The sequence below is a fragment of the Tenrec ecaudatus genome, chromosome X (genome assembly GCF_050624435.1).
Source record: "Tenrec ecaudatus isolate mTenEca1 chromosome X, mTenEca1.hap1, whole genome shotgun sequence".
In the NCBI taxonomy this organism is placed as follows: Eukaryota; Metazoa; Chordata; class Mammalia; order Afrosoricida; family Tenrecidae; genus Tenrec; species Tenrec ecaudatus.
In genome coordinates, this window is record NC_134548.1 from 9,629,058 (window position 1) to 9,655,056 (window position 25,999).

Below are 25,999 nucleotides of genomic sequence, written 5' to 3' on the forward strand. Positions count from 1 at the left end.
TCTTCTCCAGCACCATGGAATGTTAGGCATGGCTTACAAATGAGGGAATCCTGAAACACCTCGTGGCATGGATTGACCTGGAAAACATTATGCTGAGTGAAATTAACCAATCACAAAAGGACAACTGTACAAGACTGAATTTGTATAGGAAAGAGTTTCATATCAAGGAAACAGACTTTGGAGATTACCAAGAAGGGGAGGGCATGGGAGGGAAGAGGAAGCTGTAGGCTAGGAGGATAGTAGACCAGGGCGAACGGGATGGTGGGAAGTAATCCACAAGAGGGGGAAGCAAAATCAAAGATGGGGGATAGGGTAAGCGATTGAGGGGTGAATACGAAACAGGTGATCTGAAATAAAAACCTCTACTGAATTCACAACCAGAAAATTATTGGGGGGAAAAAGGAGCACCCCTAAAACTGATGGCATATCACAAGATCACAACTGATTTTTATTTTTCATCACCCGGTTACTCTTTGTCTCTGTACATATTTGTTTTTATCGGTGTCATCAAAGCATCCTGTGATTGTGCTCCTGGGCTCTGTTTATTTCCACTTCTCGTAGACTTTTGACGAAAACAGTCTTCTTTCGCGCCCGCTCTCGCCCGGGAGCATGAAGAAGGGGGCAGGGGGCGTGAGCGGCAGCCCACCCAAAGGAAAAGCCGAGATTGTGGGCGAGGACCGCCGCCAGGCGAGAGGGCGAGGGAGGGGCGGAGCCGCGCCCCAGGCCCCGCCCACACCCAGACTCCGCCCAAGGCCCCGCCCCGGCCCGTCGCCATGTTGTTCCCTGCTCGCTGGATGGGAGCAGCTGCAGCAGGAGCCCAGCACTCCGGCTGTCGCCGTCGCGTCGTGCCCGCCCTGCCCGTGACCCTCTCCTTCCCCGGTGCGTCCGGACCGGCCGGTTCGGCGCTCCTCGCGCGTCCTCCGCGTGGCTGCGAGGTGAGCCGGGCGCGGGACTCCCCTGGGACCGGGGGGCGCTGGCGTTGGGGTGTCAAAGGGCGGCGCGCAGGCCGAGGACAGCCTGGGGCGCCAGGAGCGGGCGCAGCGAGGCTGACGCCCCCGCGTGTAGGCCCCCCACCTCCCACGGTCCCGCCGGAGAATCGGGATCTCACACCCCGGGACCTGGACGCGCGCGCAGAGACGCCTGCACCTCCCCATGACACACACACACACACACACGCACACATACACGCACCCACACCCCGGTGACACACACACACACACACACGCACCCATACACGCACCCACACCCCGGTGACAACCCCCTTTCTCCAATGCTTGGGAAAAGAGACGTGCGCACCTAGACACCACTGGAAACCCCCCCGCCCAGCCCGGCGCCGTGACCCTGGCCCTGGTGCCCTCTGACACCCTGCCTGGCCGAGCATTCGCTGCGGTCTTGTGACCACTCAGGTGAGGCGGGGAGAAGTCAGCCCCTTATCTGATTCCGGCGCCCTCTCCACTTTCCGAATGGAGGACATTTCTATCCCAAGGCCCGCCAGAGACTGGCTTGGGCTGTGGGGGGAGGGGGAGAGGGTGTTTAAAAGCCACGGCTGGTCCCGTGACCAGGCTTCTCTGGAGGAATAACTTTTCTGCTCGGTTCCCAGTGGGCACGTGACCCCAGCCTTTTTAGAGCATTGTGGCGTCCTGATACCAATGAATGGACAGAATTTGATTTGCCTTTGTTTTCTGTGTGAGCCCAGTGGATCTTTCTGTTGCTGACTCCATTGTAGTGGAAAATACCTAAATTGCCTGAAATGTCCACTGTGCTCCAGTGGAGGGAATGGGAGACGGGGAGAAAATTGAGACCCTTCTGGGCAGGGACTTGGAAGACGCTCTCTCTTTTAGATGCTGCCCCCCGAACTTAGAAATACTTGCCTAGAACTCTTAGCCACCTTATTTAGATCCCCAAATCGAACTCAGTGATGTGGCGCGGAAGGTGCTTTCAGTGGTGGTGTGTAGACAGACATTGGAGGGAATTCTTGCACATGCTAAAAAGTCCCTGGCCTGGCTGATTTGAGGTAAGTTGTGTGATCTGGAGCTATTTTTGGTTTAGTATCTAGGCCGGGAGAGCAGACTGGCAAACCCAGAATAGAACACTGGCCATACCTCCACGCTCCATTCTCAGGGAGAAAGAAAGTACCTCTAATGGTGCTAGTCTTTGCTCTATCCCCCCTGTCTTCTTTCCCTCTTTGCTCTTTCTTCAGCCCTCTTTCTGTCCGAACTCCAGACCCATTGCCATCGAGTGGATTATGACTTTACAGAAGCAGAGAGCCTCAGCTTTCTCCCTTGGAGAAGCTCGTTGGGTTGAACCTGCTACCCTGTGTTTAGCAGTCAATTGCTAAATCCAGGGCAGCACTAGGGCTCCTTTTAAGTAAAATATTAAAAAACAAAACCAACTGCCGTGGGGTTGATTCTGACTCGTACAACCTTACAGAATGACATAGGACTGTCCTATAGGGTTCTCTAGGTTGTAACTCTTTCCAGAAGCAGATCTCCAGGGCTTTCTGCCAAGGAGTCACTGCAGGCCTCTCTGTCAAGGAGTTACTGGGTAGGTTCGAATCACTGACTCTTTGGTGATCAGCTGAATTCTCAACCACTGCCAAGTCCCCTGCCAGGGCTCCCAGGCCTGAGCACTGGCACTTACCAGCATCCAGGCCTTGGGTGTTCTGGGCCGTGTGAGCTCTGGCCCTCCATCATGTATGGGTGCTTATTGAACACACCCCTCCCCCACCTTTACAGCTGAGGACCTTGCTGGGGTGCAACAAGGACAGGTCCTTTTCTCAGGGTCCCACACAGGGTGTGAGGGACAGAGCCAGGACTGAAAGCCAGCCTGTGTGACTTGAAAGCACAGCTTCTCAACTGGGAGCAATTTCAATATGCCCCCTGAAGCCATTTAACAGGGCCTGGGGACATGTTGGGTTGTCACACCTAGGGGGCAGCGCATGCTTGCCATCTAGTAGGTGGAGCCTGGATGAGGCTCAGGACAGTCCCCATAGTAAAGAATTTCTGGCCTTATTTGCCCCTCAAGTGCAGCGTCATGGCCTTCTCAGCATTTCAAGGAAAAGCAGAGGCAAATGTGAGCATTGAAAAGACCCTTCTCTTGATTGAGAGGCAGATTCATCCACTTAAAAGATGGTGGCGTGGGGAACTGGGTTCAGAGAACAGAATCCCGGTTTTGTTATAAGGCAAAACTGCCTGAAAGAACTGGAGAGCCTGGTGGAGGCCTTGAGCGTTTAGCTCTTCCCAAGGCCAGCAAACAATTTCAGGGCAGCCTGCCAGGCCTCTAGAGGTGCTGTTGAGCTGAAGAACTGTCACAAGCAAGTCCTGCCTTCCTGCCACTTACAGTCTACTCACAGCCCCCAGAGTCCTGTGCTGGGTGGGGGTGGGGGTGAGGGTGAGGATGGAGAGTAGGGGGAGCCCCACACAGGCGCCCATTCAGAAACAAGTCAGGTCAATGGAAGAATGCCCCATGCGGTCCACGTCTGTGTGTTTTTAGAGCGCTGCTGCCATCTTTATTTATGGCTTGGTGCAGTTACCCGGGTGCAAACACGTCTAAGAATTGAATTGAGAACTTTTGTTCTTGAGCATTCTGTCTCAAAATGTAGCCCAGTAAACAGGGCATGCGGTTTATCATCAGAACTGAGCACTGGCTGATGAGATCCACAAAACACTTACTTCCGCATCATTTTTTCCTTCCTAGTGTTCCCCAGTCCATCTGACGACAGTCTGCTTTTATTCCGGAGGCAACTGTGAATGTCACCATTAGGTGCCTTTAGGGGAGCAGGCAATTGAGAGGGGGCAGTCTGGAGTTCTTGCAGTGGCGCAGTGCGTTACGCTTTGGGTGCTGCTTCCAGAAGGGTTAGCAGCTCCAATCTGCCAGTGGCTCCTGGGAAGGAAGATGAGGCTGGCTGCCCCTGGAAAGATTTCCAGCCTGGGAAACCCAACGGGACAGTTCTCTGCCTTGTGACATCTCTACGACTCGATGGTATTGAGAGTTTCGCCTTTGGTTTGGGGAAGGTGTTATTCATGCAGCCGTGGCTGGGCTGAGTCTTCTTTTTGGGATGCCTGGGTATGGGGAGACTTGGTTTTCCGCTTGCGCTAGTGGACAGTCCCGCGAGACTGGAAGCATTTCTGCCTAGTCTCAGGAGTTGTTGCTGTGGGGTTGGGAGGATGCTACAGTGAATGCCTAAAACGATTGCTGTCGGTCGCCTGGTATCTAGCAAAGCCAGGCATGTTCTTTCCTCACCAGAGTTGTATTCTGGAAGGTTGAAAGGAAGAGGGTGGGGGGATGGGGTGGAGCAGAACTCACTGACTTAGGTGGAGTCTTCCTTTTTCATTAGTTGCCTCTCTGCGCTGGCCAAGTGAAGTCACCAAATCTCTTTCTTCGTAAAATGAGATGGTTAGCCTTTATAGTCTGTGAGAGACAGACCACACGTAGGAGGGGCAGCACATTATTAGCTTCCAAGTGGTTCTGCCCCAGGCATTTTGTTGGCCAAGCGGCCAGAGGAAATACACCAAGTAGAAATGGGCGGAAGTGTTTGGGCAACTCATCGAACTTGAAAGCCAGCTCCCACAGTAAATGACCTCCACAAAACCCAGGGCTGGTGTGTAAGCAGGCCATCAACAGGGAACAGTTACTAAGGATTGGGTTTTGTTTTGTTTTTTATAGTACTCACAAACCCCTCAGGGAGTTTGATCCTGAACTGTGACACGATTGCATTGAGATACCTGAGGAGGGAGGCCTTGAGTGACACAGAATGAGCTAGATGGAGAGGGAAGCCCGGCTGCCGGGCACTGGGGAGACTGGAGGTTCCAGTTGCCGAGTCGCCAGGCTAGTTGGGTAACTTGGAGGAGAAGTCACTTATTTCCCAACATGAATCTTGATAACCATACGTGTTGTGAAGCTGTCCTCTGGGTATTTCCACATTCTGGATTTTTCCATGACTTTGTGCTAATTTTTGACCATGGCGAGCGGTGCCAGGGTGTGAAATGAGGGTTTTGATCCTGAACTCAGAGAGACATATCAAAAAAGGGCAATCGCGTGAGCAGCTGCAGAGGGAGATGAGTAAGTGTTTTGGAGAATAAAAAAGACAAAGTGAAGTGAGTTTGGGTGGAGGCTTCACATTGACAGCCTTCATTCACTGAACCCAGCCCAGTTCTCCGAGGGAAGTCTGCTGGCAGGCGGCCTCCCTGCCCACCCCCACCCCCCGCCTGGAGCTATTGTTTGCCAGGGATTGTGAGGCTGTATGGCCCGACCTGTGATAGCCATTCCAATACCCCCAGTGTGATGATGCGTAGCTGAATGGAAGGAAGGAGCTGAGCGAAGTGATTTTTATTTCATGTGCTTGTGAAAGATTGGATTCAGATTTTGTGTACAGAAGCGCAAGTTGTTCGTTGCCAGAAGATGAACTGTCAGAAGAGTGACTGTTAGAGAAGCCTGGCCGATTCCCAGTGCAATTCTGCTTCCAGAGCTTGCTATGAAGAGCTTGAAGCACCAGGAGTGTTGCAAGGAGCCAAACAGGTTCAGGAGGGCTCCAGTCAGCGTGGCTCCACGCACAGTGGTTCATTTCCTCATTGCACGGAGTGGGTGCGCCTTCCAGAAATTACATACCACTGAGTTGGACGTCAGGATGGAACAACAACTGTTTGGGGATTGATAACAAAAGGAAACCAAGCCTGTTCCAGCTCATAGCAATCTGTCGGACAGAGTAGCATTGCCCCATAGGGTTTCCAAGGCCGGGATCCTGATGGAAACAGGCTGCCTGCCACTTCTTTCTGCTGCTAAGCAGCCAGTGGGTTCCAACTGCTGACCACCTGGTTTGCAGCCCGGCCCGATGTTCTAACCACTGTACCACCAGGGCTCCTTCTTTGAGGGTCACACATTGGTGAATGCAGAAGTTCTCTGGAATGAGTTTGAGGATTCTTAAATGAACCTTCTCAAGTCGCTGTTCTGGGACAAACACTTGCCCCTGCGCCTATCCAGTTTGCCTTGGCTTCTGGGTAGCTCTTGATTACTCTCATAGCAACCAGGGGAGAGTCTTTGTTTTGCCAAGCTCCCGTGCCAGTGAAAAGTGTGGTGTGCTGGGATTGTGTGTGAATCCTGAGCATCTCAGCCCATGCTTTGTCTGGTGGCCAATAGTCCATTCCAAGTCACAATGGCCCTAGAGGACAGAGGAGACCTGCCCTGGAGAACTGCCCCAAGTAGCTTGAGGCACCACCAGATTTGGGCAGCAGGAGGGGTAGCACAATTCAAGTTTATGCAGGCCCTCCCCTCCATTTGTTGGTAACATTTTCTCCCCATTTTCTGCTGCACAAATGTCCGTAGAAAGCAGACCGGTGGAGGTGGGAGCAAGGAGCCCTGGATTCAGGGAGGTGGGGGGTGTCACAGGGTTGCCAGCCTGGCAGAGGCACCCACCTGCTGTGAGCCATGCCTGGGCTCCTCCTGCTGGCCTGGTTTCCAGTCTCGGACATCTGTTCCTGCTGCTCACAGTCCTTCTGCTCAGGTTTGTCCATGGCCCTCAACTATAGTATTCTCTCTCGGTTTGTCTTTTGGAGCCTGTATATGTTTAAATCCCGTTCGTTTCACTTGGTGGGAATGAAGCTAACACCTGTTTGAACAGCCTGGGCTAGGCGTTATTTGTTCTTTGGGCATGTCTGTTTTCAGACCTGTAAAACAGGGGTGATGGTGTCCAACTTTCTGGTAATTTTCAAATGCTATGTGTGCCAGGTAAGGAGCCCTGGTGGTGCAGTGGTTAAGTGCCCAACAATGAACTGAAAGGTCAGTGGCTCGAGCCCACCAGCTGCTCAGTGGGAGAACTATGAGGGAGTCTGTTTTGGTCAAAATGATAGCCTTGAAAACCTGATGGGGCAGTGCGACCCTGCCTGGTCAGGTCGCTATGAGCTGGGTTTGAGTGGGTTTTTATTTTTGGTGTATGACATGCACACAGTAGGCATTTATTATTTGAGCCAACCCGAGGAAGGCCTGAGAGAAGAAGGGAGGGAAGCGGCACATCCCTCAACAGATCAATGGCTAAGACAGAAGAAGAAACTGAACTGGAAATGGGGCAAAGGAAGGGCTTGTTTCGGAGCCATGTGCTGCCTTTGAACTGCTGTCAGATAGAAATTGCTGGAACCTGGGCTTGGTGGGAGAGGAAGGGAAAAACAGGCCGTTTGGGACTCCCTGCTTTCTTTGATCCAGGAAGTTAGCATTTGTTAGGACCCAGGAACTTCAGTTCACCCTGGGGACATAGGGCTTGTCACACAAGGGCGCCCGCTGGATTGAAGGAAAGGAAGGTGGAGCGCTAGCCAGTGCCTGGGAGCCTGTTGTTTCCATAGTTTCAAGGCCGATGAAGTAAGGGACGTTTTCCAAATCACTGCCAGGCAATTTAGCTCTGGTAGGGCACTCACGTTCTGAGGTCCCGTCCTGCCTCCAGCTAGAGGTGTGAGACTGTGCAGCACACTCTGCAGTTGGGCCTACGTCGTCTTTAATTTGTTTTGTTCTCTTTAAAAGGCTTTATCTCCCTAGAATTTCTCTTGTGTGTCCAGGCAGTGCCTGGAGTGGAGCGAATTCACGGGTTGCTGGAGAGGCCTCAGCTGGGGTGATTGCTCACTCTTGAGGGTGTTTTCTAGAAACATCTGCGTCCAGCTCTTGCCCCTCTTATCACTGGAATTTGTTTTGGCTATGGGGACGAAAGGGAACTCCTGCAGTCTGGAGCTGCAGCGTCCTTGAAGTGATGTTGAGAACCTCCAAATTAGAACTGATCTGGGGGCTAGGCAGACGGTTGCTTCCTGGCCCCTGGAAATATATGGGGCCATTCCCCTCCCCTCCCCCCATCCCCATCCCTGTCCTACCTCTTGAACTATTGCTGTGATCTCATTCCTCCTGGGAATGCTGCTATCTACCTCTTCCTGGAGGTTACTAACCTCTGGTTGAGGAGGCCGCTCTCCTGGCTCCTTTAGAGTGTCATGTAAATTCCTGCTCTCTTTGAAAGGATTCAATCCACCCCACTCAACAAATCCTCTATCACAAATACTCTCACTTGCTTGCTTGGGAAGGCTTTGAGCCTTTTCTTGCACTAAAATTCAAACCTACTGCCATTGAGTGCATAAGTTCATAAACTTTTCTGGCCTACCCCTTTCCAGATAAAAAAGAAAAATATTACTCAGGACCTCCCTGGCATTTGAAAACTCTTGTATTATAGCCCATCATCCGGATAAAGTGTAGGTGTCTGCTTTTGTAGCTCCCCCATGTTAGCCCACCCCCCATCATTCCAGTGTCCCTCCCAGGGACGATATCACCTTCTTTGGGAAACAGTCTTGTGTAGATTCCCACTCAGTAGACCTGTTCCCTAGGGGTGTTGAGGCTGTATCTTTGTGGGAGCAGCCCACTGTGCCCCCGTGGCTCCAAACACATTGGCATCAAGCCAATTCCAATTCATCATGATATGACAGCCTCAGCTGTCTCCAGAGGAGCAGCTGATGGGTTTCAACTAGAACATAGTCTACAGCTCCAACTTTACTTGCAAATTTAACTTAAAGGCACACGGAGAGGAATGGATACATAAACTCAGGTACAGACATACAATGAATACTGTGCATCTCTTAAAAAATCAATGAAACTGTCAAACACCTCATAACTTGGATGAATTTGGAAGACCTTCAGCTCAGCAAAGTTAGTCAATCTCACAAAGACACTGTGAACTCCATTATTAGCAAAGAAACCAAGAGAAATGGTTTTCACATCAAAAGAACCATACTTTAAAGCAGCGGTTCTCAACCTGTGGGTCACCCCTCTGGGGTCAAACGACCCTTTCACAGGGGTTGCCAAAAACCATTGGAAAATACACATTTCTGATGGTGTTAAGAACCAAGACACCACTCCTGTGTCTCCAGGTGGGTCTGTCCACATGCAGATACACCCACATACTAGTACCGGGTGTGAAGACTGTTACTCATGCTCCACCATGCTTCAAGACAAAATTTCATTTATTTATCATTGGAAATAAATATTTCACAATTTATAATTATATATTGTTTTGTGCTTAATCACTATGCTTTAATTACATTCAATTTGTAATAACGAAAATACATCCTGCATATCAGATATTTGCATTACAATTCATAACAGTAGCAAAATTACAGTTCTGCAGTAGTAAGGAAAATAATTTTATGGGTGTTGGTCACCACCACATGAGAAACTGTATGAAAGGGTCGCGGCGTTAGGAAGATTGAGAACCACTGCTTTAAAGGTTACTGGCAGGCTGAGATGGGGGCAGGGGGGATAAAATTTTAAAAATATAAAGACCAGATACACACAGGCAAAAACCCCAAGAAGACACACGGCGGTGTAGACCACGGACATTCTCCTACTGTGTGTGTGTGTGTGTGTGTGTATGTGTGTGTATATGTGTGTATGTGTACTTAAGGACTCCTGCCTTTTTGATCAGACTTGAGTGGAATCAGACCCAATTTTTCCCTTTTGCAGACCATCTGTAGTTTGTGTTTTACAGCTTCAACATCTTTTTTTTAATTGGTAATTCTATTTATAAAAATGTATCATAGATAAGCAAAGTGATATGTATATTAACTTTTTAAATCGTTTTATTGGGACTCATACAACTCTTATCACAACTCGTATCACATACATCAATTGTATAAAGCACATTTGTACATTTATTACCCTCATCATTCTCAAAACATATGTTCTGTGGGAGAAAGATAAAGCAGTCTTCTTCCATCAAGGTTGTTACCCTTGAACACCATAGGGGGGCAGTTCTACTCTGTCCCATTGGGTCCAAGAGGCGTCAGAACTGACTTGACAGGGGTAGGCATGGATTTAGCTTGTACCTGCACTGTCTTGTACTGCACCAGCCTCATGCATTAGTTTAAATTAAGAAGCATTGAAATGGAATAAAATGAAGAATTCCATTGCTCAGAAACCCACAGAGGCAATTCTACCCTGTCCTAGGGGGTCACTATGAGCCAGAACTGACTCGATGGTAGTGAGTGTGTGTTGCCCCAGTCACATTTCAAACGTGGCTGCCCCATGGGAGCCTGTGCCGCTATGCTTCACCGGAGTCTCAGCCACCCCTCCTTACTGTCAATGGTTAATTAACATGCCTAACTATACAGGTGCCTTGCTTGAAGCAAAATTGTTAAAATGCAGATTTAAAAGTGGAACTAGATTATTCCGTGTCCACAGCGATGATTTAGGGACCACGTTGTTGCAACGGGGACAGCTGGTTTGTAGATGCCTGGTATGGATGGGGTCGTCCACAGATGGCTGCCTCTCCAGAGCTGCCCCTGGTGGGAGGCAATACCTCAGTGGTTGCCTAGATTAGTGATTTCATCTGGCAACTTCTTGCCTCCCAGTTTGTCTATTCCCAAGGTATTTTGCTTAGTTGGTTCCATCCCTTCCCCCTTCTTTTGGTGTGAGACTTAGACTTCATGACTTCCTTGAATATTTCCTGTGTACAAACCCAAGCAAGATAACAAGGAAGACATGGGAACAAACATTTGGCCTAATTAGATGACTTGGTGACATGCCTACATTAAGATACCGGAGATAAATACAGCTCACGGGCCAATCGAAGTTCCCCCTGGCTCATTTCTTTGAGCCTCCACGTCTAGAGTTATGAAATGAAATCGTAAATGGTACACCTTTAAGTAGTGCAGCAGTGATTGCTCTAAAAGGAACTTGGGTTTTAATTTATATGTGTGTATATGTATAAATTTCATTTAATCTGTCGCTAAATTTAAACCAGGGGAGATCTCCATGTAGGATCTGAGAAGTGAGAAGTAGTGAAGGGGTAACAATGTGTGGCTCCGAAAGTGAAGGTTCGAGAAGGGTTGTTCATAAACCCAGAGACTGCTCTCAGCTTGACAGCTAATTAAAGGAATGTAGCTTTTTCTTCTTCTTCTTCTCTTTTTTTTTTTTTTTTGCCCTGGTACAGCCAGCTTCCAGTCAATAGTGCTTATTTTGAAAGTGCTTTTTGCTTCAAACCTGCAAGTAAGAGTCATTTTTTTCTTTTTGGGGGGCGGGCAGGGGCTCGTTTCCCAGATGTTTTAGTAGCCCTCAGAAGAAGAGTTGATAGAGGCGACGAGCAAGATACAGAGCATCGGAAGTTCGAGAAGATAGAAGAGCATGCTGAGTGGGAAGAAGGGGCTTACCTTTTGGGTTCAATTTCACCTCCTTTGCCCCGTCACCATGTGCTAAGCATGTACAAGATGTTAAAGAGCAATAAAAGGACAGCCCAATGGCTGGCCCGAGGTGTGTGTCCTTCCCAGGGAGTTTGTCCTGGAATTGGGAAACACGGGAACACAACTGGGAAGTGTAACAGAAGGGAGGCCTGTTTGGAGAGCGAAGCAAAGAGAAGGCACAGCTTGCACAGGCCGTGAGAGAAGCCTCCGTGGGTGAGTTGCATTCAAACTAGGCCTTGGATGTGTAAGACTTTCCTAGCTCCTGGCGTCAGGTAGGCTATCTGTTGAAGAGCAAGGTAACCACTGGAGGGAAGAAGTTGAGAGGTCTTTTTGCTAGAGCCCCACTAGGGAACTAAGACAGAATTTGGTTCTGGAAGAGTGAGGTGCTGCTCTACCAAGCACCTAAACTGAGAGGCCTTTAGAATTGGGTAATGAGTACAGATGGAAATGTTAGAAGATGCTTAAGAGTAAAAGCCAACTGCCATCCAGTCTATTCTGATTCATAGTGACCCTACAGGACAGAGTAGAAGTGCTCCCCAGGGCTTTCAAGGCTGTAACTCCTTATGGGAGGAGACAGCCTCATCTTTCTCTCTTAGAGTGGGTGCTGAGTTCCAACTGCTGACCATGTAGTTAGTAACCCAGTGCTTGACCCACCACCTGAAGGAGATTAGGTTTAGACATTGGGCTGCTAACCTCAAAGTGGGCAGTTCAAGCCCCACCTTGGAAGAAAGATGAAATTTTCTACTCTTAAAAAGATTTATAGCCTCAGAAACCCATAGGGGCCATTCTCCTCTGTCCTCTAGGCTTGCTGTGAGTTGGAATTGACTCCGTGGCAGTGAACACAGTTAAAACCTTGAATATCTTGAAGCGACTGGGCAGATTGATGGACAGCAAAGGCCAGGGTTCTGAAGAAAGTGAGGAAAGGTACCGAGAAAATTTCTATCATCTTAGAGAATATGAGAGAGCTTCATAAAGTTTGTGGGAAAAGGCCATTATCTTTTGACTCCATTTTTCCACTGACCCCTTGAAGCTCCCTCATTCATATATATGGCACCAGCAACAGAATATTGGTAGTATTTGGGGAGTCTGGTGAGGCTCTCAATGAAAATGATGACCCTGTCATTGGACAGTGTATGCAAAGAATTTGGTGGAGTAATGTTCAGAAGCTTGGCAGAAGACAGACCTTGTACGTGATGAATTTGGGGATTGCTGAGGAACATCTTAAAGGGCTAGTGTGCTTCCTTGCTGTTTGTAATACAATAGGAGAGGAAAGAGATGAACTTAAAAATGAACTCTAGTGGAGAGCAAATGCTTTGAAAATGATGAGGGCAAAGAATGTACAGATGTGCTTTACACAATTGATGTATGTATGAATTGTGATAAGAGTTGCATGAGTCCCTATATGAACTCTATAAAATGAAAACAACTCAAAGATGTGAAAAATTCTGTTGTACAAACTAAGGACTTGTGTCCTAGTCTGTTCACCAAGGACATGGCTATACAATCTTTTATTTTATACAATACAAAAATAAGGCTACAACTGGTGGTTCTACCCAACAAGCTGCAGCCCCAAACCCCACAGTCTAAACTGACAGAGAAAGAACCAAAGGAAAAGACACTGTCTGCCTTTTGGAATTCTGTTTCTCCTTGGACAGGAAACGCCCAAGTAGCTACATCTGCTGTCCTCCAAGAATAGCAGCTCAGACATGAGCAGAGCTGTTGGCAGCAACACATTTGCTGGGCTTCCCCGGTCATGGCCTAATAGATGCCAGAAACAGATCTTCACCAACTTGGTTCCAGAGGGTGGGGTTGCCATTCACAGGTTCCAGCGGGATGGGGCCACCCCCCGCCCCAAGACTGAGTGGGTGGGGATGCCATGTCCAAGCGGCAGAAGAACAGGCCCTGGGGTGGGGTGGGGTGGGGTGGGGTCACCCGAAGTCAAGAGAACAGAGTTGCTGTACCATTGGCCTGGAAGGCAGAGCTGAAGTCAGGGCTAAGGGACTTCCACCCACAAACCCGTGGGTGCAGCCAACACCCAGAGTCTGCAGGGTGTAGCCATTGCCCAGATGATCGCAAACAACAGAGGGTTATTTTCAAGGCTTGAGAGAGAATGTTGGACATTCTGTTGGACTTTGGACTTTCTTGGAGGCTGTTATTCCTCCTTCCTCTCCAGCCTTTCCCATCTGGAATGGAAATTTCTAACTTGTGCCTGTCCCACCATTGCCCTTTGAAAATAGTTAACTTGAAATTGAGAGTCCAAAGGTTCCACTGATTAAGAGAAATAGGCCCAAATTCTCACCTGTAATTTGATTTAGATGATGCAGAAGATGAGATTTTGGACTTGGTATTGATTGGATGAATGTGTTTGTGTGGAGGGTGGGGTGGGGAGGGTGGGTAGATAGGATATTGGATTGGATTGAGTTCCCCCCACATAAGTACCATAAAAATTTCCCCTCTATGCTTGTGGTTATAATCCTACTTGAATGGGTTTTCTTTGTTAATGAGAAATGATCTATAGTTGGAGGTGTCTTGATATAAAAGTGATTAAATCAGAAGTAGAACATAACTAGGGAAAGAGATGCCCAGGACCCCAAACTCAAAGAGTCAAGGACCTTCTTCCAAAGCCAGCAAAGAGAACGTCTTCCTGGAGATCCGGCACCCTGAATTTGAACTTCTAGTCTCCTCAACTGTGAGAAAATAAAGTTCTATTTGTTAATGCCACCCAGTGTGATATTTCTGTTAGAGCAGCACTAGAGAAGTAAGATGCAGAAGGATAAGTGAACAGGTGAAAGGTTCTGCGATAGAAAGTGTCAGGACACGGTAGGAAGTGAGGTTTGAATGCCGTGTTCAAAATCAAATATAATAAAACATGGAAGAAATGCTTTTCCTTCTGTAATAGCAGAAGCAGTTCGAGCTGCTACATTCCTACTCAGAGGTTTTTGCTCTCTATGTGCAGATCTGAGTCCCTCTTACTCTGTTGTCCTATGTGAGTGTGGCTTTGGAAACCAGCAAGGGTTTGGAGAAGGCCAGAAAAACACGTGGCTGACAGTGATAACATTTGATCACGCTAGCTCAAGATGAAGTACCTGGTAGAAAAGTTGAGGGAAATGGTGGTATTAACAAAGCGAAGATTGGCATTTTGTGCCCCCTCCCCTTTTGGTTTTGTGTTATCTGCTGAAATGGTGGTTCCTTTTCTTTACCTCCAGTGACCTACCTACTTATCCAAGTTCCTACTCATATGAGCTGTGCCATGGAGGCCAGGGCTACTGATGCCCACACATCAAATTGTGGTCCTTTGGTCATGATCTTTGTACTTGTAAGGATACTTTGGAATGGATAGTACACCTTTGTATGCAACTCATTGTGGAACCTTATTTCTATTTCTCAGGTCTCTCTCTCTCTTTTTAATAAAAACAGTAATTTATGTACTATCAAATCCTCCCCTTCAAAGGACACAGTCCAGTGGTCTGGGGAGGGCCTGGCTGGTGTTCTAGGGTGGACTTGCTGCATCATATTGGTGACTCTAAGTTTAACTAGAGCAGTGGTTTGCAACCTGTGATCCTCAATACTTCACAGTAGTAAAATGCCAGTGATGAAGTAGCAACGAAAATAATGTGATGGTTGGCGGCGGGTGCGGGGGGGGGGGGTGTCTCACCACAACATGAGGAACTGTATTAAAGGGCCGCGGCATTAGGAAGGTTGAGAACCACTGAACTGGAGGGACTGCCAGCCTGTTCTCCAAAGCACTGGCCCCAGTTCCCCCTAGCACCGTGTTCCAGTGTGTGCCCATTTCTCCACGTCCTGGCCACACTTGGAAGATTACAGTTTTTAATAGACTGACTTACTCACTCACTGCCATCCAGTCGATGCCAACTCAGTTGACCCTGTAGGACAGGATAGACCTGCCCCTGTGGGTTTCTGAGACTAACTCCTTTTTAAAAAATCATTTTATTAGCAGTTCATACAACTCTTATCACAATCCATACTTACATCAATTGTGTAAAGCACATTTGTTCATTCATTGCCCTCATCAATCTCAAAGCATTAACATTATTCTCCACTTAAGCCCCTGGCATCATTTCCTCTTTTTTCCCCTTCCCTTCCCGCTCATCTCTCCCTCATGAACCCTTGATAATTTATTAATTATTCCTTTGTCACATCTTGCCCTGTCCAACGTCTCCCTTCACCCACTTTTCTGTTGTCAGTCCCCCAGGGAGGAGGTTATATGTAGATCCTTGTGATCGGTTCCCCCTTTCCACCTCACCCTCCCGAGACTAGCTCTTCACGGGAGTCTCATCTTTCTTGAGTGTGAAGTCAGGAAGCACTTTGTGTATTTGATTGCCATCTCCCTGTTGATTAATGAGGGAGCCATAGTGGTGCAGTGATTGAGCGCTTGGATGCAAATGGAAAGGTCAGGAGTTTGAGCCCATCTGGTGCTCCGTGAGAGACAGCCTGATCCTGAGGAGGTGGCAGCTGCAGGACCCCTGTGGGCAGTTCTCCTTTGCCCTGTACGGTTGCTCGGACTTGGAACTGGGTTTGGTGATGACTAAAGGTGCTGAGCATCTTTGCATGTGCTTATTGGCCATTTGTGTAACACCTTTGCAGAAATGTCTATTCAAGGCCTTCCCTCACTTAATTGGTTTGTCCTTTAATTGTTTAGTTGTAAGAGTTTTTCATATTATTCCGGATATGTGATTTGCACATTGTCTTCCCCTTCTGTGGGTCACCTTTTCATTTGCTTGAGAGTGTCCATTAAAGCACAGAAAGTCCAATTTGTCGATTTTCCCCTGGGGCTGCATGCTTTCGGTGTCATATTGAGTCTCATTTCTCACAGGAACAGAGGGACAACTGAGGGAAGGAGCTGCGGTTTGAACTGAAGCTGTATGTGAAGAAAAGGAGAAAGAAAATGTTTTCCATTTCATTTCCATGGCAACATTCATTTGAGCCCGACTTTAACCCTATAATGCCAGAACTTTTAGTTTCAGGAAACATTTTTTAGTTTTTAGTCTTTACTTTCATTGTTATCAATTATCAATCTCTCTATATTAATATAGACATGTAATTAAATGTTACAAAAACGCCATGCTCAGCATTACAGGGTTAAAGCGAAAGTGAAGTTTGGAAAGAATACTTTTGATATTAAGGGGTAAAGCACGGCTTTGCAACCCTATCAGAACTCTGGACATTGAACTCAACAGTTCCCATCCCAATGTGAATGTGAGCACGTAAGCAGCTACATGCTGTGATCACGGCTTGCTGAATGGCTGTCATTTCACTGGGTGGTTGGATCACTTCTTCCCCAGTCAGTCGTGGCGGAAGTGAAACCGGAAGGGACTCAGATATGCAAAATATGGGTACCTGGACCAATAATGGAAAGGGGGAACATTAGAGGTTGATGCCCTGCTGGAAACATACACTTGGACAATGAGGACAGTGTGAGGCACAGTGTCGCAGCCTGATCCTGTGACTGCCCCATTCAAAGATGGTGGCTGACCTGACTACTTTGAATGTATGTCACTCTCCATAGTCCTGGCAACAGTCCCATGTCCCCCACCATGCTCCTGAAAGGGCACACTGTGCTCCTGCTGAGTTCTCACCCTGCGCCTCCGGTGCCTCATTCCCTCATATAGGCTATTGCTCCAGGCACCCGCTCTCTGCCGTGTCCAACCCATCTTGGTTCCCTTGCATCTGCCTTAACCAAACCAGTCCCATAGCCCCATTTCTCTGCACTCTTGAGCGCCCTGCAGATCACCACCTGGTTAGGCTGGTTGATCATATCTTGTTGCACCACTTTACCCATTTCTGTTGAAGTTTCATTTTCTATCTGAAAGGGAAGTGGTTTAAGGGTAAGATGGGGGTATTGTTTTTAGTAGCGTCTATAAAATGACATGACATTTTTATGGTGATAAAAATATGTTTCCTGGCACCTGTAACCTTTTTTGGAGATCAACTTTGGTTTTTACTCATATGAGTAGGCCTGCCTGGGAAACAGTGCATCATGGTAACGGTAGAGGGTAGAGGCGGAGGCCCAGTCTGTGAGGAGCACCACAGGGGCATAGCTGGAGGAGCCTGGGTGGTGTTGAGTAGAAGATGGGGCCTAGCTGCATGTGCATGGGCGATAAGGGGTCCATAGGAGGGACCCAAAGGGGGAGGTGCAAGTGAAGCAGGGCATCACAGCGGGAATATTTCACTGGAGGATGACACACCGAGGCACAGTGACCTCCATTGTCAATCCCCCCAGCTGATACCATCAGGACCTGAGACGGAGCATGACTGCAGTCGGCCAGCTTCGGCCCAGCCTTCTTCCCGTGCTCACCTGCAGCTGGTTTTCCACTGCCAGTTACCTTGCAGAAGCCCACATCCGCCCAGGTCATTCCACTGCTGGAAGGAGTTGCCCCCATCATTCCTAAATGCTGGGCAGAACCTCCTCTGCTTACTTCGTCCCTGTCCCCCACCAGGCCTCTCTCTCAGGGTCTCATCTCCACAGCTCACTACAGCTGGGTGGTCTGGGCCACACAGGGCAGTGCCTGGCCTGCCCCCCTTCCTGCTGTTTCCTTCTGCTTAGCTAATCCTCACTTCCGGGTACAAACCTGGAGTCATATTCCCTTTCCACGGTCCGGTCCTCCTTCAGTTCTGGACGCAAAGGCACCATGCAGGAAAGGGGACCGGGTGAAGGTTGAGGCACCGGCTCCAGTGGACCCCAGTGAAGTTTCACAGGGTGGTCACCCCAGCCCAGCATTCCTCCATGCAGGAAGTGCTGCCTTTGCTTTGACCTGGGTGCCAGGTGAGGGCCCTCATGTGAGCTGGGAATGAAGGACCTGCTGTGTTGTCCTTTTAAGTGTCTCCAGGCAAAGGTTTGGTTTCCCGCACCTGTACCCGCACGTTACTGTTTGGTTGGCAGAAGTTCTCAAACATATGCACAGCTCACCATCGATCATGTAATTAACTTTTTTATCTTCTGTGCGAATTAGGTAAAGTGTTGGTGTTCTGTAGTTTGTACTTTGGGAACGATACAGAGATATTAGGCAACTGAGGTAATAAATATACTTGAGCATTTTGTTGTTGAAAACAAAGTATTCTTGCATGTTGGAATCATAACTGAGGTGGGTGACAGCCTGCAGGTAGCTTGGGTCTGCCAAGGGAGTCCCCGGCTCAGGTCCCTGCCTCCCACCTGCACAGTTAGGAGAGTTCTTTTTGATGACAAATCTAGCAATTGTTATGATCAAGGTATAAACAAGTCAGAGAGAGTTCGTCCACCTTTTAATTATTAATTTTATACGACTGACTGATCTCTTAATCTCTTCCACCCGGACCTCGCCTTATTGGACACAGTTGTGTCACTTAAAATGTGTCAGTGTGAGGATTGTTAGCACCCACCAAACGGCCGGCTCCACAAGCAGCGGCTGTATCTGTTCCACAGCCTCGGTGCCTGGCACCCAGTAGCCACTCGGTAAATCCTTGTTGGCAAACATTTCCAGCTCCTTCCATAAAGCGCTGACTGGACTTCTGTCTAAAAGCTGCTGTGAATGTTGATTCATCCTTCCTTTTAACAAAGGGTTTAAACTCTTGAATAAAACATCCTCCCCCCAAACAAACCCACTGCCATCGAGTCGATTCCGACTCATCGTGACCCTCTATGGGGTTTATGAGACTAAATCTTTATAGGAACAGACAGCTTCTTCTTTCTCCTGAGGAGTTCCTGGCAGGTTTAAGCCACCGACCTTGCTGTTCGTAGCCCAACGCTTAACCTACTGAGCCACCAGGGCTCCTTTAACAAAAGATATGCGCTCTCAAATGTGTTGTCAGAGTAACTTGGTTTTGCGCAGATCTTGAAATGCATGCTGTGCAGACTTATAACTTCTAAAACTGCTGATTTTCTTTACACCCGCGACAATTATATTAAAACTCTCAGAAACCAATGCAGCGGCAGTTGAGTCTGCTACATTCATACCTTATATTTACCTTTTGCTAGCTGAGTGAACTTGAGCAACGTACTTAACCTTTCTGAATCAGTGACTTCAGCTGATGTATATAATTTGACACATAGCTGAGTAAATCGCGTACAAATATCCTTCGCCTTATTTTTTTAAATGGAAGTTTGAAGCCTTTGGTTTGAGGTCAGTACACAGCGTCGCTGAGATGCCCCAAGTTGAGGTTGGTCTCTAGGACTAGTATCCAGGACTTTCCGTGCGCCCCTGTCCAGTTCCCCGCACGGAAGCAGGCCCCGGTATAGGAATATGTTGTAACATCAGAAAAGAGGCCTTTCTTCACTCCACAGATGCTTCCTGCCCGCCTGTTGTGAGCCTGGCATTGTGGTGAGACAATTCGTACTCACCGAGAGAACTCGGGCAACCAGCCTCCGGAGGGGTAGCTAGGGCAGTCCCCACCCGTGAGCTGCTACTGCTGCTCAACAGGCCTTTGGTCCAGGAACAGGCTCTCCTTTCTGCCAGGACCCTGCCAGTCCGTCACAAGACAGCTTTCAGTTACGCCTCGGCTTACCATAGATTTCATAATGTATATGCTCTTACACTGTAGGATTGCCCTCGTTTTGTCTCAGTGAGATTTAGGCAGGCAGGTGAAAAGCTGGGTTTGGAAAACACGAAGACTAAAGCCTGACATTTGACGCATAGGGCATCACGTAGGCTAGAAAGGGGAGCCGCAGCTTGCGGATGGGGTTTTCTTTTTAGGCAGGACGCCAGCTGGTTTTAGTGTTGTTGCTAGTACAAGGCGAGTGATGTCTTTCATTTTAAAAATTCTTGTTACATGGTTAAAACAAATCAAAGACACGTGGCTAAAGTGAACTTTCTCATTTTTTTTTCCCCTGCCGGTGATGATGAAGCTTAAGCTGCACAATGAGGCAGGACTATTCTGTGCACTGCGCCTGTCTTATCCACGTGTGTTTCTCTGTAGGAATTGAGCTGAATTGCTGAAGGAATGTTTCACATTGACCCAGATCATTGACTTTGGGCAGTTGGCCCATACTCTAGGAGACAAGAGACTTGACATTTGAAGGTAAATTTTGAAAAGAACAGTCAGATAATGCCATTCATTCAATTCGTGCTACAGAAATTTCCAGTGCTTTTACTGTTTTTTAAGAAAAGATGTTTTAATCAGTTAATGTCTATAAACTGATTATGGTGAGGTTAATATTGAAGGTTGAATGATGATTGCTTTTGTTGTCAATTGGAAAGATTATTTGTGTAACTAGATTAACATTTGTGTTTATACACAACTCTATAGGTAGGTAGATTTTGAGAGAGGTTCATGCATATATTGCATTCACAGATGCAACCACATTCCCAGATACACATATCTGAATGGCCCCAAATTGTAGGTGGGAAACGGAAAAAATTGTCTGTTTTCTAGTGTGTGGCTTTACCACACCACAAATTTGCTTGATCAGAATAAGCTATGAGGAAATCTTACACTATTGGGGGGGGGGAAGCCAACTGTCAAAGTATGCCGATGAATGTATAAATTAGGAGCTCAAGGAATATTTAAGAGTTCATTTGGAATGTGTATTCAGCTCAGAGAGAGGGGGACAAAGGGTGTTCATTAGATGCTATATGGCGTAATCTATCTTAAGAATTTTATTTAAGGATTCTAGAAACTCAGTGCCACCTACAACACAATTTTGTCTGACGTGAGGCAGTTGGTGTAATAAAGACAGAAAATACTGGGGGCTCCTGGGGAGGTGGGGGTTTGGTCCTCAAAGACCTGATGGTCTTGTCCTGCAGTTGTTAGTTGAGTTGGCCATCGAGTTGCAAGTCCAGCCTGAAGGCAAGGACGAATAGAGACAAGCTGGTGGGAATTGAATTCTAGTTCCACTTTGTGCGTTTCAGAATTGGGGATGGGGAGGAGAGGGGACATGGCCCGTGAGCCATCCCGATGGTTTGTGTCACTGTGGGTTAAGTGTCGGGCTGGAAACTGCAAGGCCAGTGGTTCAAACCCACCAGGTCCTCCACAGGATGAGGCTGTCAGGTGCTGGAAAGATTCACAGCATCAGAAGCCCTGAATAGAGTCAGCATCTACTCAATGGCACCAGGCTTGGTGGTGTTTAGGAAAGAAAAGCAGCTGTCCGAGTGCGCCCTTACCTGTGTTAGGAAGTGGGGCTGTGAGTTGTTCTGAATTCCGCTCCAGCATCGGTTTAGGCTGGGCCTTGAGCAGAGTCATTCATTTAAACGGGGGTGGGAGGTGGAGGGTGTGCGTGTCACCCAAGAGGTATGCACCTGGATAGCATCACACTTTGGTTGGCTGATTTCAAGTCTGTGACTTTCTGTGGTAATTATAGCAGTCACGTAGAAGGATCAGTAGGATTTAGGGATTATGACCCCCACCCACCCCCATTTGAAAGTCGCACATTCCCTTTGACTTGATTTCTCCCTAAAGAATCCATTGCTGCAGCTTTTTACCGGAAGAGTGTAGCATGCGTAATTATTGGCCATTACAGGAACTGTTCAATTACTTTATACCGGGTCACATTTGCATAGAGCCAGATACTGCTTATTGCATTGGTTTTGCGAATTCATCATCATCAGTACAACTAGTCTGTCACTAGCCTATTCAAGGATTCACCACCTTTGCTCTGTTTAACATCCCGATTGGCGCTTTCAATATGGCTCTTCCAATTCCAATTAAATGGAGCTCTAAGCTCAGTTCCTCACTGCCAAACACCAAGTGCTCAGTGGCCACATGTGGCTTGTGGCATTGCCAGCAGTGCAGAAATTTCTATTTATTGGGCAGCATAGTTTCCTCTGTTGGCTCTTAGCATAACTTACAAGCCTCTTAATACTAAATGTTTACAGATGAGTGGGTACGATTTGATTGAAACTACCTTTGGAGAAGAGCAAGTAAGGGATTCTGAAGGAACCCAGATTTGCCGTACTTGCTAAAGATGAGTTTAGGATTCATGGTTGATTACATTGTTGTCTTTATTTGGAAATGTGTTGGCTTGAATATTTAAATCAGGAGCATTAAATAGAAACAGCACTTCCACCAGCACTTAGAATAAGAAGTAGCCACCGTCATGGATATGCAGATGGGATCGCTCCCCCTGGGTGGTCCCTGTAATGTAGGATGTGTGCCCCCCTGCCCCAGGAACTCTCCTGAAGGGTCAGTATGGTACCATGTCCTCGCTTCCAGTTTATTTCGTTCCACCTCAGAATGCCCAAGTAACAACACAGCCTCAAATTTGCGGATAGAACTGCTCAAATGGATCGTGTAGACAGAATGTTCTAGATGATGGCATTCTGGTAAAAACAATATATTGCTGTTACAAGTAATTTTAGCAAATTCAAGAATGTTGTTCCTAATTGAGACAGTGGCTGCACCCGTGGGCTCAAACATAGCAATGATTATAAGACTGGTGCAGGGCCAGCCAGTGTGGGTTCTATTGCACATGGGGTCGCTCCCTCAACAGACCAGCACCCACGCGCTCAGTGCCTGGCTTTTTTTCATAGCCCGGTCAGTCAGCTCCTGTCTCTGGCCTTCCCGTTTAACAGCTCCTGTATGAGTTCGACTCATAGCATCCCTGTATTGCGATTCCAAATTTGACTCAGAAATGGTGGGGTGGGCTTGTTTGGTTTAGGTTATTAGTTTGTAAGAAAAGAGTAAAGAAAACTCAGGCATGAGGAGAAAGCTGGCAGTGAACAGTGCCCCCTGCGACCCCAACGAGCCTTTTGGAACTTTTAATAGAAAGCGTTGGTCCTAACTAACCGGTTATAAATGGTGATGGGGCTTATTGGGAGGAAAGAGTGATTATCGTGCAGCGTGGTGACCAGGGACACAGTTTGCAGGCTCAGACTTGAGCTTTGAGTGAGTGCCAGTTTCGGAGCAAACCCACTGGCGAAAGGGGGAGAGCCGGCCCTGTTCTTGACTGTGCCCAGCAGTTGTCTGTGTGACTTCCTTTTCAAGGGTGCTAAGCGTTGGTCATGGAGAGTAATGTAACAGCTCCTTTTTATTTTACAGAGTTCTGAAGTCAAAGATAAACAATGGCAGGCCGATCCTCGCTTTTTAAAGTAATTCTCCTTGGAGATGGCGGCGTTGGGAAAAGCTCACTCATGAACAGATATGTCACCAATAAGTTTGATACTCAGCTCTTCCACACAATAGGTGTGGAGTTTTTAAATAAAGAACTGGAGGTGGACGGCCATTATGTCACCATGCAGATTTGGGACACGGCCGGGCAGGAGCGCTTCAGGAGCCTGAGGACGCCGTTCTACCGAGGTTCGGACTGCTGCCTGCTCACTTTTAGCGTTGACGACTCCCAAAGCTTCCAGAATTTGAGCAACTGGAAGAAAGAGTTCCTCTATTACGCTGACGTGAAAGAGCCGGAAAGTTTTCCTTTTGTCATTCTGGGGAACAAGATCGACATCTGTGAACGGCAAGTGTCTGCCGAAGAAGCGCAAGCCTGGTGCAGGGACAACGGCGACCATCCTTACTTTGAAACCAGCGCAAAAGATGCCACCAATGTCGCCGCTGCCTTTGAGGAGGCCGTGCGAAGAGTCCTGGCCACAGAGGATCGGTCGGATCATTTGATTCAGACAGACATGGTCAATCTGCACCGGAAGCCCAAGCCCAGCTCCTCGTGCTGCTGAGCGCAGTCCACACTGGCCCACAACATCAGTCCGAATGTGGGTGGGTGCATTTTAGGGTTGGCAGCACCTCCTAATACCATTAAACACATGTATACTGCTGTGCTGGTAGCGGGTGGCTGAAGGGACACCGTCACCCACAGAGGAATCGATTTATTGAATAACTGCCCCTGGCATTTACAAATTGTTAACGGTTATCTATTAATGTTCCTTTAATTTAAGTGTATTACAGAGCTAATACGTGAGATGACCAAGAATTTAATTGTAATTCAAAACAAAAACAAAATGACAACAACAAAATCCCCACCACTTGAATATTCTACAAGTTATCCTAGGATTATTTTTTTCCAGGAAAATGGAGAACTACTTTTTATACATGTATATTTTTATGTAATTAGTGTCCCATTCTTGGTTGAAAGGTGTTGGGGTGGGGGGTGTTTCCTAAAGCAATAACGTTAGGTATTAAAAGATTCAAATCGAGTGCAGTACCGTGTGTTATTGAATTTTGTACTTCGTTTCTCTCCCTACTGTGATTTAACAGTTACTGTTTTCACGGAATTGATGGGCAGTATCAATAGAATTAAGGAGCCCTGGTGGGACAGTGGTTACACATTGGGCTGCTAACTGCAAGGCCAGCAATGTGAAACTACCAGCTGCTCCTTGGGTGGAAGATAAGGCTTTTTCCACCCATAAAAAGTTACAGTCTCAGAAACCCACTGGGGGGCCAGATCGCCTCTATCCTATAGGGTCTCTATGAGTCTGAATGGATTCAATGTGAGTTTTGGGTGGAGTACAGTGGTGAAGCACCTGGCTGCTAACTGAAAAGTCAGTGGTTTGAACCCACCAGCCACTCCGTTGGAGAAAGATGTGGCAGTCTGCTGCCATAAAGCCTCTTGGAATGCATGGCAGTGGGTTTGGTGCCACTAGAAATGTCCAGCCATTGTGGCCCGTGTGCCCCTCCCCCACCTGAATTCAGAAGCTAAAGAAAAAGAAGCATACTTTGCTTGAGGGTAAATGAAAACAAATTTATTTGGAGGAGTTCTAGTGAATGTAGTGTGTCGTGTGTGTGGGGGGGGGGGGCTGCTGACCACAAGGTCAGCTGTTCAAACCTACCAGTAGCCCCACAGGAGAAAGGTGAGACTTTTTTCTCTTGTAAACATTTACAGCTTTGGAAACCCACGGGGGGCAGTTCAACTCTGTCCTGTTCAGGTCGTTTTGAGTCAGAATGGGTGGCAGTAAGTTTGGTTTGGGTTTCATTGGGTCAGACATTTACTTTTAGTGCCTTTCCTATCAGCGAACCCTGTTCTGAATAGAACCGGGCTGATTGTTGCTTAAAAGGAAACAGTTCATTCCTTAGAACTGGCAAACTCTGGCCAGCGACCCACATCCAATCCCTGCCAGGTTTTGGTGTTTTAGCAAGCTAAGAAAACACTAGTGATTTGCTCCCAGAAAGATGGGGTGTTCTCAATAGGACAGGTTTGCGCACAGTGCCCCTACAGATGTGAATCAGAGCCTAGGCCAGGGTCAGTGTGGACAGAGCTGCTCACCTGGGGCTAGGTGCTGTTGGCAAAGGCCATGCTTCGGGGACAGCACGTTGGCCAGACTTCCTTAAACCCACCTCCTTGGGGACCACTGATACAGATGATTCTCGCAGTAACGTCATGGACAGATCTGCCACCAGGAGACATCTTCCTATCTGCGGGTTTCAGAGCCGTAGCTCTCATTATTGATAATCACCCTCATCTCACGAATGTCTTCCCTACCCCCGAGTCCTCGAAAAAACAAAGCAGGAAGCTGCTGTTAGCATTTTCTCCTTTAGTAGCCTTGCTCTAAGGACCTTTTCACACGGAGAAGAGTACCCGTTCTTTGGTGATTTGCCCATTTCTCTAAATCTGTGGACAGAAGACCGTCCTAAAAGACATCCCTTATTTCTTTTGCAAGCGGTGTGGAGGTCTCACAATTTACGCCAACTCTTCTCTTTGCAAGAGTCATTTGGATTGAAAATGTGCTGTGGCGTTCCCCTCCCAGAAGACAGGGCCTATTGACATTTCTCCCAACCGTAGGGTGTCAAAGTGCCAGTGTCCACACCTTGGTCATCAGTGGGTCTTATGAGTCATATTTTAAAAGTCAATTTTTAGAATAAATAAGAGCCATGTGGTTCGACATCACAAAAAACACAGGGGAGATCTCTACCTCCGTCACCCAGTTAAA

The 25,999-nt window shown here is 47.7% G+C and overlaps 1 protein-coding gene across 2 annotated transcripts; it reads left to right on the forward strand.

Moving 5' to 3' along the window:
* The first annotated feature begins 766 nt into the window (after window positions 1-766).
* On the forward strand, window positions 767-24,273 carry RAB9A (RAB9A, member RAS oncogene family). Of its 2 annotated transcripts, XM_075539137.1 has the most exons (3): window positions 767-935; window positions 20,106-20,207; window positions 23,163-24,273. In XM_075539137.1, the coding sequence occupies exon 3, from the start codon at window positions 23,186-23,188 to the stop codon at window positions 23,789-23,791; it is 606 nt and encodes a 201-aa protein (XP_075395252.1). In that variant the 5' UTR covers window positions 767-935; window positions 20,106-20,207; window positions 23,163-23,185; the 3' UTR covers window positions 23,792-24,273. The 2 variants fall into 2 exon arrangements, with proteins under 2 accessions (XP_075395252.1, XP_075395251.1); XM_075539136.1 differs by lacking the exon at window positions 20,106-20,207.
* Window positions 24,274-25,999: the final 1,726 nt, after the last annotated feature.

Bases quoted from the DNA above. Each gene is read 5' to 3' on its own strand.
- RAB9A (XM_075539137.1), top strand. From the start codon at position 23,186: ATGGCAGGCCGATCCTCGCTTTTTAAAGTAATTCTCCTTGGAGATGGC.